General features: G+C 36.4%; 1 protein-coding gene across 2 annotated transcripts in view; it reads right to left on the bottom strand.

Annotated features, from left to right (window-relative positions):
- The window catches only part of nrg3a (neuregulin 3a), a 327881-nt gene that overhangs the window by 20865 nt on the left and 291482 nt on the right, over nt 1–15534 (bottom strand). For both annotated transcript variants that reach the window (XM_084391956.1, XM_084391957.1), the window contains exon 4: nt 8659–8685. In XM_084391956.1, coding sequence (XP_084248082.1) covers nt 8659–8685 — 27 coding nt within the window. The remainder of the gene's footprint in view (nt 1–8658; nt 8686–15534) is intronic.

The following is a 15534-nucleotide window of genomic DNA, read 5'->3' as shown; positions in this document are numbered from 1 at the left end:
GCTGCAACTGTCTTTTGGTCTTTTTGGGAAGGCCAGTGAGGAGTCCATCCTGCTGGTGTAATCCACCCTGCTGGTGATGAAAGCATGAACAAGTTTTTCTAAGTCTTGTCTGGAAACAAAGCATCTAATTCTTGCAATATTTTTCAGTTGAAAATATGCTGATTTAGATATTGCTTTGACATGACTACTGAAACTAGGGTCTGACTCTAGTGTCACACCAAGATTCCTGACTTGATGTTTAGTTGTTTGACCCCTAGAGTGAAGGTATGCGTTCACCTTGAGAACTTCATTTGTTTCCAAACGTAATGACTTCAGTTTTGTCTTTGTTTAACTGAAGAAAGTTTTGACACATCCAACTGTTGACTTCATCAATGCATTGGCACAGGGAGTCAATGGGGCTGTAATCGTTAGGCGATAGGGCTAAGTAGATCTGTGTGTCGTCTGCATAGCTGTGGTAAGCAATTTGGTTCTTTCTCATTATTTGGCTCATTGGGAGCATATACAGGTTGAAGAGGAGTAGCGCAAGAATTGAGCCTTGAGGGACTCCGCATGCCATGGATGTCCACTCAGACTTATGATCTCCTATACTCACATAATAACCTCTCCCATCTAAGTATGACCTGAACCATTTTAGAACTATCCCAGAAAGCCCCACCCAGTTTTCCAGCCTGTCCAGAAGTATGTTATGATCGACAGTGTCAAATGCAGCACTGAGGATAAATAAGAGAATAAAACACGGCTGGTTGCTCTAGTGGGAGCTTCGTTTTACAAAATGCTAGTTTGCAATGTAACTGGTAGGAAGTCGTGCAACTGAATCATTGAAAAGAGGCGAGTAATAGACAGTTTTTTTTTTTTTTTGTGGGAATGGATTGCAGAGGACAAGTGTTAAAACCTAAATGGACACTATTAAGTGTGAAAAATATCAGCTGTCATTTCTCATATGAAAGAGTAAATCACGCTTGTCTTCACAACTGTTAATAGGCAATCAATCAGATTATACTCAGACACAACATTCTACAAGAGCTGCCACTAACTTCACATTGTAATGAATGTGTCGACTACATGAGTGTGAGTGTGACTAGAATTAAAACAATCATATGAGCTTTCCAAGGTCAGAGTCAAAGAAATGTTAACCTCGCAGTTAAAATTAAAGTCACCATGAATTCAAAATGGACAATTCTTATTTTTCATGGAATATTGAAGTTATTATAAATGATTTATGCGTGAATATCTTTTTTTAAAATTCATGTTCCCTCATAATCTTTAATCAAAATAACTTTACTCCGTCTTGCGGCAACATCTCATCTCATCTCTTCTCATCTCATCAGATGATGTGTTCACTGGCGTGAGGACAACCTGTCACTCACATGAGACAATGCAAGACAGACAAAATCAAGTCTACATTTTTTTTTCTTGTTTGAGAAGCCGCTTCACTGAGATATACATCACAATATAAGGAAGAAAAGATTGTAACCTCCATTTCATACCAACTTTACCAGGCTAAAGTCATCATGGCCACCCAAAGTAATATTATACTCCCTTAAGGCAAGTCAGTTTACTTCGTAGCCATTTTGGTAACGTCCTCTGACAGTTACTTCATATGTAAGAAATAGGCTTACCAGTACAGCTTGACACACACACAAAAAACTATTAGTCAAGATTGTTTCAATAATGTTAGTATTTCAATAATTTCAAGTCAGTAATAAAATCTGACAAAAATGTACATGAAATTTGGTTATTTTGCTCAAATCATGGCATCCCCCCACCCACTCTGTATTTTCAAGGCTAAGGTAAATAAACTATCATTTTATGTGTTTTTGATATTTTTATAAGTTTGTTTTTTAATATTTCTATTCAGCTTTATTTTTTTAACTTTCAGTTTTAGTCATTTTAGTATTTCAACTTAAATATTTCAGTTAGTTGCAAAGGTTTTTTAAGTTTAAGTTTTTCATTTAATATTTATATTCTATTTTATTTCAATTAACTACCACAATTTTTAATAGTTTTAGTTTTCAAAACAACACTGCTGGAAGGTGGGACTTCCTAAACCCCTCATATTGATTTTACTCATTCATATTTCTATGGGTGGTCCTTCACCTCCCCTTGAAACTGTCTCAAGATACAAAAAAATCTGCAAAGGTTCAGAGGTTCATATAAGTCAATTGACTTGCAGAAAAAAATCAATAAATGAGAGTGTAAATCCTTGTGAAGCCAATCACGCATTATTCATTTTTTCTCTCCTGCTTTCATTATTAATTCATCGTCATGCTTTACAAATTGACTTATTCCCATGCCATTATGTCCACCATCACATAATTAAAGTGACTGGAAACCATGGGATGAAGTATAAAAAGGGAAGAGGAAAGATAAGAGGAGCTGGGATGTATTAGCACATCCTCTCTTTATTTTGTGCACTCTCCTACACATTACCTCATCCTCTTCCACACATCATTGATCCTCTTAAAGAGAAGAGAGTGATGGGCAGTGAAAGTGGGGTGTTATGTTAATTTATACCCATATCTATACTCACATAATTTTACACATATCATCAATCCTTTTGAAATTCCTAAGTTAAAACATGTCTCTGTACAATGAAAAACTGAATAGTATTGTTAGTAGTTTATTTCAAAAATGGTAAGCAGTGCAGGGGTATGAGAAGCCCCACCGTGAATAATCACACACTTGCTTCTCATTAAGGCACCCACAGATAGAACATATAACCAACTAATTCAGAGGACCTTTAGTCATTACTTAAATATATATATTGCTGTGAAATAAAAAATCAAGTTCTGAGATACTGTCAGACTTTTTACTTGTAGGCCTAATTGTTATTTTATTGAGCTTGGATGACACACAAATTATGCCTATTGATTAAATATACTATCATGACTTTTCAGAGTTTAAAATTTTCAGTTAATCAAAAATTCATTTAATTTTAAGTCCTGTTAATGTAAAAAACAAACAATTTGATGACGTGTAAACGGCACAGTTTCCGTGCGCATGTTCAAGGCCAGACGAGTGGGGCCACAGCTGAAACTCGCTGAAGCGTAATGTGGTGAATATGGTAAGTAATTTTACGCTTACACATATTCGCATTCGCTCAGGATTCTGTTGGTGATAGCCTACTGTAACCGAATACCGAAATCTGGAAGTCCTTACTCTGAAATTTGAGCAGTGTTGATAGTATAGTCTGTGTGCCGAGGTAAATGTTTTCTGTGTTCAAACTTCACAGAGGCAATTTATGAGATCAAAGTGTTGGCTGATTTTTATTGACAGATTGTCACACTCTACAGCCAATGATATCATTAACAGCGTGTGTGCGCTAGGCTTGTTGCGATAGTCGGTGTTACCGGTGATACACGGTGTTTAACCCACCTACCGGTCATAGCACTTGACCACCGGCACCGTCCCCATCGTGTTGAAGTTTTAGCCTATAGTAATAAAGCACTTAATTCAGTTAGTGACTACGTGCCTTCGTAATTTAGCGTGAGCGGAACGAGCGCCGCAGTAAAGCAGCAGGTGTCCGATTTCATTTATCATTTGAGGAGAGTGAGGCGAGCTAACTGGCAAAGGATGGCGGAAGATCTGGTTTCAAAGAGAAATGCAAACGTGAGTTTAATTTTTATATTAGTTTTTTTTTTTTTTGCACTTAAGTGTCCAGTGATTATTCGGGTAGGCTACCTTATTTAACGAAGTTTTTGATGTTCTTTCGTTTCATAATCGATGGTTGTGCGGTGTGTTTTTTTTCTTTTTTTTTTTTTGCTGAAAAAGGCAGGCACTTTATTTAACGAATAGTGATTTTTTAAAATATAATTTCTTGTTTGATACTTGCACGATGTGTGCAGTGGTTCGTTTTGTTAATAAATGCACTTTAAAGGTGTTTCATAAGTGCTTTTGTTTAGTTTTTACATGGTGTGTTAAGTTATTATTCATTTTGCAATAAAGATGTGTGTAATACAAGCAAGTGTCTTATTGTTTTGTGTATTTTTATTAAGAATAAAATAAATTAACCCATGATTAATTCAAACAAATGCTACTGAATTGCCGCTAATTAAAGTGAAAGTAAATTGAGACGTGTGCACGTCCGCATTTTCGGCCACCCGAAATCCCCGACACGCAACCCCGGTGACACCGGGATTACCGTTTTTTTACACGTCGATTAACCGGTGGAAAAAATCCGTCACCGCAACATCCCTAGTGTGCGCCTGACCAATGACAGTGTAGTGACCATACATTTCAATTGAATGTTTGATTTGAAGTGATAAGTACACAGGTTAATTTCTAAGAAAATGTATGCTTTACGTTGTATTAGAAAGGACAGTAATGGTAATACAGTTCATTTAAATGTTTTGAAGGGGAAATATATTAAAAGATGAATGTTACATGTATGTTTAAAAGAGTAATCAACTTCAAATCAAATCAAAAGGGCTCAACTTAACTCTTGCAGAGATCAACTTAATTATTAAGTTCATGTTACTTAGAAATGTGTTTTATTGTGTCAAAAAACTTCTTCACCTAACTTAAAACATTATGTTGGATCAACTTAATTACTTGTATTCATGTTGAAAATTATTAAGTTCATGTTACTTAGAAATGCGTTTTATTGTGGCCTAAAAGTTAATTCACCATACTCAAAACATCGCTTTGAATTAATGTAATTCTGCCAGCAGTCTTAATGTAAAAATTCTAGTGGAAAACGTTAACCTGTAACCTGTAACCGCCAACCGCGCATCTCTACTGTCTATAATGAGGATCATGTGACACTGAAGATTGCTGAAAATTCAGCTTTGCCATCACAAAGAATAAATTACATTTTAAAATCGATTAAAATAGAAAACAGTTATATTATATTGTAATAATACTTCTGTCATGTATATATTCTGTTTCCTAATCATGGAATTTTAGTTTGTTTTCATCAGTCTCATGTGTTCCTTTGTTTGATTTTCCCGCCACTCTTTAGTTACCATGGTTACTGATATGATTAGTTATTTTAGTTCAGCTGTGAATCATTACTTAACCTTGTTTGTACCACTACTTAAAGGATAATTCCGGTATTTAACACTTTGAGTCTATTTTGTAGTTTGTTTTGGATGAACAAGAGTGGTGGACAAAGAAATTTTGACAATGGTTCCTGTCTCGACTTTTTGACTATTTTAGAATTGCCCATGACCGCTTTAGAATGGGAGTCTATGGCCATGCACAAACATGTCCTTAAAACAACCCTTAACGTTCGTTTTCAAAACTGTTCAACTCACCGAGTGGTTAGTGGTGTTTGTTGCCAGGGTCGTCTAGCAAGTCTAGCTGGAAAAACCAAACTCTAGTCAGGCCAATCACAACGTGTATAGAGTCGGTGGGCGGGCTTAACATAATGACGGCAGAGTTGTGACGGTTCCGCGTGAATTCCGTGCTCTACAAAGTAGAGCTGCTGCTCCTGCTGCTGCTGGCGAACAGCGGTCTTTCGAAACGGCTTTGACCATGACTCTGGAAGAACTGGAGTTAAGCTTTTCTTTGAGAAAAGAACAAGTCATTTTAAGTCATTCTTAAAAAAGGACGATGTGTTCGGAGTTTTGCCGAAGAAAAGTTTAATCTATCAACTAGCTCCGCTGGTGGGAAAACGCTCTGGTTGGTTGTAGCGCTATCCTATTGCGTGCAGAGGGAATTTGAAAGACAACCGTTTATCCCGCCCCTCGGATTGAGCCATGCCAATGGTGTGTTCCCAGACCTGACATCTTGATGTGGGTCTGGCTTGTCAGGCTAGGAGACAGAAAACTTTTTTTTTTCTTATTTCTTTTTTTTCTTAACATGAATGTGAAACTATATAGACACGATAACCATATGCTGACTTGAGTGTATACGTACTTACTGTATGATAAGTGGTTTCACAGTGATGTTGTTTAACAACCGGGCGTAGAGAGACATGCGCTATCACGCACGACACGCAGCAGTGCAGTCAGTCAGTGTGCGCAGTAACAGATGATGTCAAATCTAGCATGATTCCATAAATACACAGAATCCCACTATTCGCCAACGCAATGATTAAATTCTGGCAAACTTTAGCATACAACCTCTTTGGACAAATATATTTAATGAAAAGATGATACACAATTTAATACCTTGGAAAATGGCATTTAAGACTTTTTAATACTTTTTAAGGGCCTTCATTTTCTCTAAATTGATTGATCAACTTTTAATACTTTTTAAGACCCCGCGGACACTCTGTTTAGCATTCTTAATGAATTCCCCCATAGAACTGACCCAGAAGCAGTAAATGTGTAGACCATACATCTGTATACATCACATGACTGAATTGCAAAATGATTTCTTAATTTAACACACAGAGTCTACAGTATTAAAATCCCAAACTGTCAGTTCAGAGCTCTTTTATTTTTAATAAAAAAGAAAAAAGAAAAAGAAAAAGTAACTTAAGCAAATACTGGTCAGAATTATTTTAATTATTTTAAAATGTGTTATGTTTTTCTAAATAACAAAAAACATTTGTTTTTCAAATTGTTCCAGGATCCCCATTTTATTCTATACATTTACTTCTGTCTTCTCTATGTGCCCCATGCTCACTAACGGGAAAGCCAAGCACAGTATGTGGTCTTAAAAAGGATTGAAGGAATCACTCTACACTCTTTCATCAGTGTAGTCCACTTTTTGCTGTTGCTGCTAAGAGGAAGTGAAACTGTCTATACATGTATCATTCTGAGCTCTGAGTGTGCACATGGAAACTATCAAACCATCACACAAAGGCTTAAACAAGCTGTCATGCTGAGTCCTACAGCTGTGTGAGATAAAGCAATGCATGAAAGACCGTCTCAGCCTTCACAATCTTCTTTTTAAGATGACAGAATCAAAACACTTAGGTCCTGACTCAAATGACACACTTCATGTGGTCTTGTGGCTTACATTTGTGCATATTCATAACGTCTAAGACTGGAGTGCCCCCCTTTTTGTTCAACTCAGAATTCGACAGACAATCAGATGCACAGACAGATAGACAGGTGGATGGATATATAGACAGACAGACAGATAGACAGTTAGATAGATAGATAGATAGATAGATAGATAGATAGATAGATAACTATCAGTTTGATTTTTCTAAATATGTTCTTTTGTGTTCTGCAAAAGAAAAACAGTCATATAGGTTTGAAACAAATAAAAACAGAATTTTTATTTTGGGGTAAAATGAAATGAATTTCAACCCAAGCCGTTGAGGAAAGGCCACTTGTTCAAGAAGTATGTTGAGCCAAAGTACCTTTAAGACCAGCCATTTCACTCTGCGGCCATCTTTGATACGCCCCATGGGCAGCTATTTCTGTCATGCAATTGCAGCTCCTATCTTTTTGAATGGGAAAACATCAAATCCTCCAAAGCTTTTCACCAAGCTTACGAATAGATTTCATATTTGAAATCTTAAGTCTTTGGTTGAGCTCTTCGAAAGTACCAATTCAGTAATTAACCTGATGAAATCACAACCTGATGACCAACTTGTATACGAGTGTGCTGACAGAAGTGAGTGCATTTATCTTGTAGAGTTTGGTTGGACGAAAAGAAAAAAGGAAAAACAATCGAAATCCAGGGGCTACTCTCAATCAGGGACCTTTTGGAAGAGGCGTGCTATAGGCCTCAAAAATGGAAATTGGAAATCAACGTGAACAAAATCCATCTGCCCGTTACCCTCACTCACCCATCGATCTACAGCTCTGGGAATCTTCCAAGCTCTATAATCAAAATACTGATAGACATTTCTCGCTCTAAGGCACGAGATTATGTCACATTAAAGTCATATGAAATGTCACTTAATATGGGCTAATACAGAATCTGAAGCAATTATTTTAGGTTATGTGATGCAAAGCAGATAATTGTGTATTTGGGCAAAAAAAAATACATATTACATATTGCATATTATTTTACAGAACTCAACTTTAGCCTACATGTGTGAGGTCAAATGTCTAACAATTTTATTAAACACAAATATGTGGTAAAGACACTGAGACTGTTATCTCAGAAACTGTGCCAACAAAATTAATTCACTCTAACTGTCTCCTGTCACTGTCCTTTCAACATTTCAATGCCGTTTCCAAGGAGACCAAAGAGCATTCGAATTCTGCAGTGGAATGCATTAGAGATTAGTTTGAGAGCAAATGAAAGGCACAGTTAGTTGACATCTATGATCTCAACAGTGTGCATTTATAATTTGCTCTCTGTTACTAATCTCTGACCACACACTAGACTAAGTGCACAGGGACAGGGTGATTATTTGATTCTAAACTAGTTTAATTGTATGTCTCTGCACCGCTTTGGTAGATAGTTCAAATAACTTTAAGATCTGGTAAATTCTCGTCCTGTCAAACGTGAATGAAGCAGTCTTAAGCTTCAAATATTACATCTCCTCAAATGTGAACCGCATTTGTGATGACTCTGGGGTATCTTTATAGAAGCTGCTTGTTGTGAGGAGTCAAGAAGGGAAAACAACATTTTGGCCCACATACAGTGCACAGTCAAAAGAGATAACAGGAACGTTCACATTCAAACACATGCAATAAAAAGAGAAGCACGACTGCACAAAGCAGATACACAGCCACCTCGGCTCATATAAACTCTCTAAGCATGATTCATCGCTGTGCCAATAAGAAAGTGCTTTCTTTTTCTTACCCATGAACTCAATGCCCAAGTGATCCACTGTTCCAGCGAAGACAGAAGAGGGCAGCAGTGAAGGAGGAGGGAGGGAGAAAAAAGAGGAGAGAGAAAAAGTAGATGTAAGAAACACTCGTTGTTTGCATTCTATTCTCATAGCAAATACAGTTATAGTGGGTTACTATATCCGAAAGAGCCTTGCGATAGTGAACAACTTGTCTCATTTTTATCTCATGCGAAGCAACACTGTGGCTGAAATGTTACGCAAGTTTTCCATTCAACATCTTCAGATAAAACATTACCATAAACTGCTTTCATCTCTACTTGTGGATCAATATCTGCAGTTCATTCACAACCTCTTGATATTCATGAAGCATTTCTTTGCTTTGGATCAGAATGAGGACCAGCAGGTACACCAGCACTGCAAAAATAAAATTACTTTATTCATTTATATGGTTTCTTTTTCTTTTTTCCCCCCTGTTATCTTTAAAACAATATAAAGTAATTTGAGAAGTAAAATTATGCAAGATAAGAATTGTTTTCATAACATATATTTTGTATTTTTCCCCCTATTACATTGGCAAATTGTTTTTAAGTATGAATTAACTATTATAAATGATTAAGTATAAATGTATCAATTTAAGTGTAAATCTAACCAAAATATTTAAGTATAATATAACACAACTTAACTTAATTCAATAATTTATACAACTACTAATAAACACCAAAAATTATTTGGTAATACCTTATATTATTTACTTTATAATATTAATTTTACTTTAGGCAAAATACTTTAAGGATATTTAGATATTCGTGTAAGACAAACACTAAAATACTTAAGAAATTGATTTTTGGAGTAAGGGACTGATTTAAAAAATATTTAGGATGCTATTTTATGTATTAAGTTGTGGTATGATCACTGATTTCATGATATTATTGCCTCTGCCCCAAACAAAGAGATTTAGCATATTCTAATGCCTCCTGTAAATCAAACCTCAGGAATACATCTTCATTCTGCCAGAGAATTCCCAGGAGCTGAGGGAATAGAAGCTGTGCTCCATCAGGTATGCTCTGCCGCAGATCTAGGAGTGTATGACATTTATTTGTGCCTCTCTTTAATGCAGTGGAGTAAACAGTATGAAGTCAGAGTATAAGACTGTATCTCTTGTGGATCTGTGAATGTGTTGACAGCATTTCTGCTTTCTTTGGTCAGACTTCAAGATTTTTGTTCATTTCCTATTTATGATAAAATCATTTTCTCCTACTCCTCAGCATGTCATCAAATTGGACTAATTTGACTGTCTGAGACTTTGGATAATTGTAAAAGGCCCTTCAATGTTGCTTCAAGTGTGAATATTTTAATACCTCCCACCTGAAACATAAGTCTGTCAGGAAAATGATGGCATAGTTAAATTTAGAAGGGAAAGGTAGTTGCAGTCAAGATGTATGTGTGTTGGTGCCCTTGGGAGTCTGCGTTTGGGAATGCCAAGAAACTCATCAAATTCCCTTCAGAATCTCCTCAAAAACTGTCAGCATCCACAACTAGTGGTGCACGATATATCGGCCGCCGATATAATATCGGCCGATATGGTCATTTTTTTACACATCGGTATCGTTCCGATGTCAAAATATGGCCGATGTGAACAGGCCGATATTTAATGTGTGAAGCTGAAGAGGTTGATGTGAGAGAAATACACATTTCATACAGATGACATAAGCAGAGAACAGTCTGTTTTCTTTCATTTTGAATTGTTCTGTTTAAAAATAGAAGTTTCAAGCTTTCTATATATGTCTCAGGTCTGTGAGGCAGGTAGGTTTCGGTTCATTTATGAGACGAGCTCCAGGTTCACGCGCCGTCGCCTCTGTCCTGATTAAATATTTTCTAGTATATTTACTTTTTATTTATTAAATCCAATTCAATTCGTTGATGAAACATTGATCAAAATTAAGATACAATTAGGTTTTGGTTCATTTATGAGACGCGCTCCAGGTTCACGCGCCGTCGCCTCTGTCCTGATTAAATATTTTCTAGTATATATACTTTTTATTTATTAAATCCAATGCAATTCGTTGATGAAACATTGATCAAAATTAAGATACAATTAATACAAAACGAAATTAAATTTAAAGACAGGCTTTGTGCTTTCTGCTTGAGGTCTCTGTGAAAGTTTTAAAGCAGTTTTTAAGTGCCGAGAGCGCTCACGTCCGTAACATTGTTAATGCAGTCCAGTGCGACTTATGTTTTTTTCCTCCTCATGACACATTTTTGACTGATCGTTTTTTGACTCGTAGATATTTGAATATATAGCTTGATATATGTTACCCATTCGAATTTGATTTTTCTCAAAAGTGATAGCGCGTGTGATTTGTGGATTCTGATAAGCGCGAGTGGAGAAACAGGCGTTTATTTATTCATTCTCAGTGTTGAGAAACGTAGCCTTCATGTGTTATTGTGTTAATAATAACTAAAGTAGCCTACCTAATTATGTTACATATTTAGTTTGTATGAAAACTATCGCGTTCGTTACTTATGGATTAAAAAAGTAGGCTACCGGTGCTGCGCGAGCTCTCTCTCACAAACACGGACGCGCGCACATAGAGAGAGAAGATAATTGTAAAATGAAAACGGGCTAAGCAGAAAGCACTATTTTTCATGTGTTATTGTGTTAATAATAACTAAAGTAGCCTACCTAATTATGTTACATATTTAGTTTGTATGAAAACTATCGCGTTCGTTACTTATGGATTAAAAAAGTAGGCTCCGGTGCTGCGCGAGCTCTCTCTCACAAACACGGACGCGCGCACATAGAGAGAGAAGATAATTGTAAAATGAAAACGGGCTAAGTTTAAATTTTGTTCTTGCTTGTTTGTTTTTTTCTGTCAAAATGTCAGAAAGCATTTTGTATTATCCATCCATGTTTTTAAAATTCGTTAAATGACGGACGTTTTACTGTTAACACAGCCCATATGTCGGATTCGTCTTATAGCCTACTTGTTATTATTTTTAGAATAAGTGATTCGTTATGCTATTATTGGACTCCTGTCTATTCATTGTCAACTGTTTTCTATAAATATGTTTGTATTGGCTAACATTTATTCAGCTGCGTGTCCTGTTTAAAATGTGCAATGTTCAAACGCAAAGACAGTCACAAGAAGCCCTTTTCCCTGTGGTATTTTTTAGAATAATATTTGGATATTGGAATAATAAATGAAGTAGCCTATCTTAATTGTACACATGTTCCTGTTTTTTTTGTTTTTTTTTTACTGTTTTCTAAGGGTTTCTTAATTTTAGACAAGTTGACCAGCACACATTATATGCAATGCAATGTGTGTATGTGTGACATATTTTGCACACAGGTAAAGGTGCCCAATATCAGTCATTTCTAAAGTAAAAAAAATGTGTTTTGGAAAATAGCTCTTTATTTGATAATCATTAAAATTTGTTTTCTATACAGAGATATCGACATCGGTAAATATCGGTATCGGCCATAACAGCAATATTAATATCGGTTATCGGTATCGGCCACAATTTTCACATCGGTGCATCCCTATCCACAACAGAAATAAACATAACCTGTAGGAGTGCAACTCTCTATAACATAACATTGTGAGCGGTCCAAGTGAGATGCTCTCCCATCCATAACAAACACTTTCTTGGCTTTCTTGCATCATTGGCTCCAGGCCAACAATTCTGACCTATCCAGGAAAAGTAAGGGAGCGATATGGCTGGAGTGACTGTGCCTTTATGTCATAACGTAAGCAAAGACAGACTGTGAGGCAGGTGCAGACTGTGGGGTTTCAAGCCCATTTACTTCCCCTATTCAAACGCACACATGCAGACTGAGCCAAAAATAAGACCTTCTACCTGTCTGGAGCTGCTTGTTTAAAGCTATGAGCCTTTGGGGACATTTTCTCATTCTAAACTGCCCTCAAAACAACCAAGGACTCAAACACCCTAATTGCACACCTTCTGTTACTGGCAACTCAGAATAAATGCCCAGCCACTTGAGTAAACGTAAAGAGTCATGTTTTACCATAAGTGGCTCATATATTACAGTTCTCAATAGCTGATTTTACATACTGCTCAGTTTCTCAGATGAGATGAGTTGTATCCCTGAGACAGGGACGAAGACGGAGAAGGCTACTGATGCTTCTCTTATCGTCCTTGAGAAAAAAACACTTATTAAATGGCCTCAGGTTTCACAAGAAATGTGCCTCAAATTGTGCCTATACTGTCCCCTGAAGTCGACCAGGGACAAGGGCTATATGAAACATTAATCTACTGAATGAGGCTGTTTCATGTATTTATCTGTCCTACCATGGAGGAGTTTAAACACTCTTTCTGTATCTGTCTCTCTATCAAGGTGAAGTGGGGTGATTGTGCTCGCCTTTTCTAAATGTAATTGCACCTGATAGCCTTGTAATGCCTTGTAAATCCTGAGACTTATGCTATACAAAATAAGAATAAAAACTAATACCACCAGACTAATATCGTGAATTATGAGACAATTTTTTTGTCTGCAACCATTTTATTAGTCTGCAAGTTTGTTTGCTTTGCCCTAATAGAGAGAAAACCAGTCCTAATGATACTATATATATATATATATATATATATAGAGAGAGAGAGAGAGAGAGAGAGAGAGAGAGAGAGAGAGAGAGAGAGAGAGAGAGAGAGAGAGAGAGAGAGAGAGAGAGAGAACTACTTAAGGCTGGATCTTTTAAGGCTGGATCTTTTAATCTTATGTATTCTAAGAGCTATAGAACCAGAGTTACAATTAAAAATAAATACATCTAGTAAAGTCCAATTTCAGAGAGAACATGACCTCCTGTATTTAGGTCTGCAGGAGCTGATAAGGGGTTTGGCTGAAGGGTCGCGACATTGCCAATCACAAGATGATATTGTTTTATCTCAAGACACCTTTCAAGATCTTTGGTTGGTAATGAAGAACTTGACATCTCATCATAAAATCAAATCAGCCTTGGAACTGGGGGATGGGGCAGGGATTTCTTGTTACCATCCCCATCACTCGCTTTTATCAAGCAGATATGGTGTCCTTCAGAGTTCTTGAACCTTGTTCTTGACTGTGTCCTTCTTACATCCCAGATCACCCCCCACCCACACAACCTCGTCTAATTCAAATACTATAGGAGGGTGTTTCGTTTCTTCCTTGTCATTTTTTTTTATTTGTATTTTGTCAGCAGACAGACACACCTCTAGTGACATCTTCCAGTCAGAAATAAGATGAATTCCATTTTTCCTGTGGATTCAATTGCCAGTACCAGGCAATACACGGACACTCTCGGACCTTAAAGATGTAACTTGAATATGACAATAACTCAATTATTTACGTTAAATACTCTGTGATGGCCAACATAGTCTCCTCAGCTATTGCATTGATCACCCCTTTTTTTTTAAGCATCAGCAAAGACAGTAAAAAAAGACACTGAACAGTGTTTTGGTTTCTGGGTTATTTAAAGCACCAGCACATGGTTTGCCAAAGAACTACAGAAGATAATAAAAATGTGAAAGTGTAAATAGTTCTCCTATATATGGCATGTTATGAATCACATGAAGCAACCATTTACTGCATCAAAGTGTGTTGATATAGCGTTAAAGCTGCACATAATCTCAGAATGTTTAATAACATCAATCATTTCAGCAATTACATTTGTGAATAACTATGAATACTACTTTGTCAAAGAGTAATCCATTCGTATAAAAGGTCAATATAATTATTATAAATTATAATGATAGTAATGGTACAACTGCATATACTGTACATAATATAACTTAATTTAAGTTCACATACTGACTTTGATATAACAGTCAGAAGACAAAATATATTAATATGTTGAATTGGATATACACATATATATATTATTCAGCAAGGCCAGGTGCATTAAAATGAACAAAAGTGGCATTAAATCCATCTATGTTACACAAGATTTCTATTTTAAATAAATAGTGTTCTTTTAAGCTTTTTATTCATCAAAAAATCCCCCCCCCCCCCCCCCAAAAAAAAAGAATCCCGAAAAAAAAAAGTTCAAAAAGCTCAAATAAATGCAGCCTTGGTGAGAATAAGAGACTTTAAACTTTTGAACGAACAGGAAAAATAATGTGCCAGTAAACGCAGCAACGGGTGCATCCAGTGTAAACAACACAACTGATTATAATGGGAGCGATTTAGTCTAACATCATGATGCACCACTCACATAGTACAGACACGTCAGGCTGTAAAATGCTTTTTCGATTCTAATTGTAACCTTTAATTTTAAGCGTACAGCTGCTCGGACCACTTAAGCCTTTGAGTCGCCACATTTCATCATGGCTATTTGAAATCTAACATAGAAAGTCTACAGAAGTTAGTTTAATATAACAATGAAAAAGAAGAATTACAGATAAAGTTTTACATCTGAATGGGGTGTTATTGCTTTCATTATCTTGAGTATCACCTGTTTAGTACAAATGCTCGCTCGCTCAATAAATGTTTCAGCGTGTGTGCTTATAGAAAAAAGACTTGTGAAACATGTTAAATACTGACCATGCTGGTCTGAGCACATCAAAGAACCCTCTCACCTCACAGGGGTCATTTGAGATAGAAAGAACCTTATCTTCAAAGTCTGAGCTAACATGTTCACACTAGCCTGCATCACACAGCAAAGAAACTGTAAATAGAATGCTTTTCTCCACTCTATTCTAAACTGCCTGAACTGATATTGACAGCAATTATAGACATTCTCACACAGCAAGCATACAATAAAAAGAGGCAAAGCACACAGGGACAATCGAATGAGATCATAGGATGAGAAAGGAAGATCGTTCTGTGAATAAAATACAAAGCAGGAAAGCAAGGAGGATAGCGAATATCACTGCATTTCCTCTGATGTTCTGTC

This window comes from Rutilus rutilus (assembly GCF_951802725.1).
Source record: "Rutilus rutilus genome assembly, chromosome: 20".
In the NCBI taxonomy this organism is placed as follows: Eukaryota; Metazoa; Chordata; class Actinopteri; order Cypriniformes; family Leuciscidae; genus Rutilus; species Rutilus rutilus.
The sequence above is the reverse complement of the archived record's forward strand: the minus strand, read 5'-3'. Positions and strand labels throughout refer to the sequence as shown.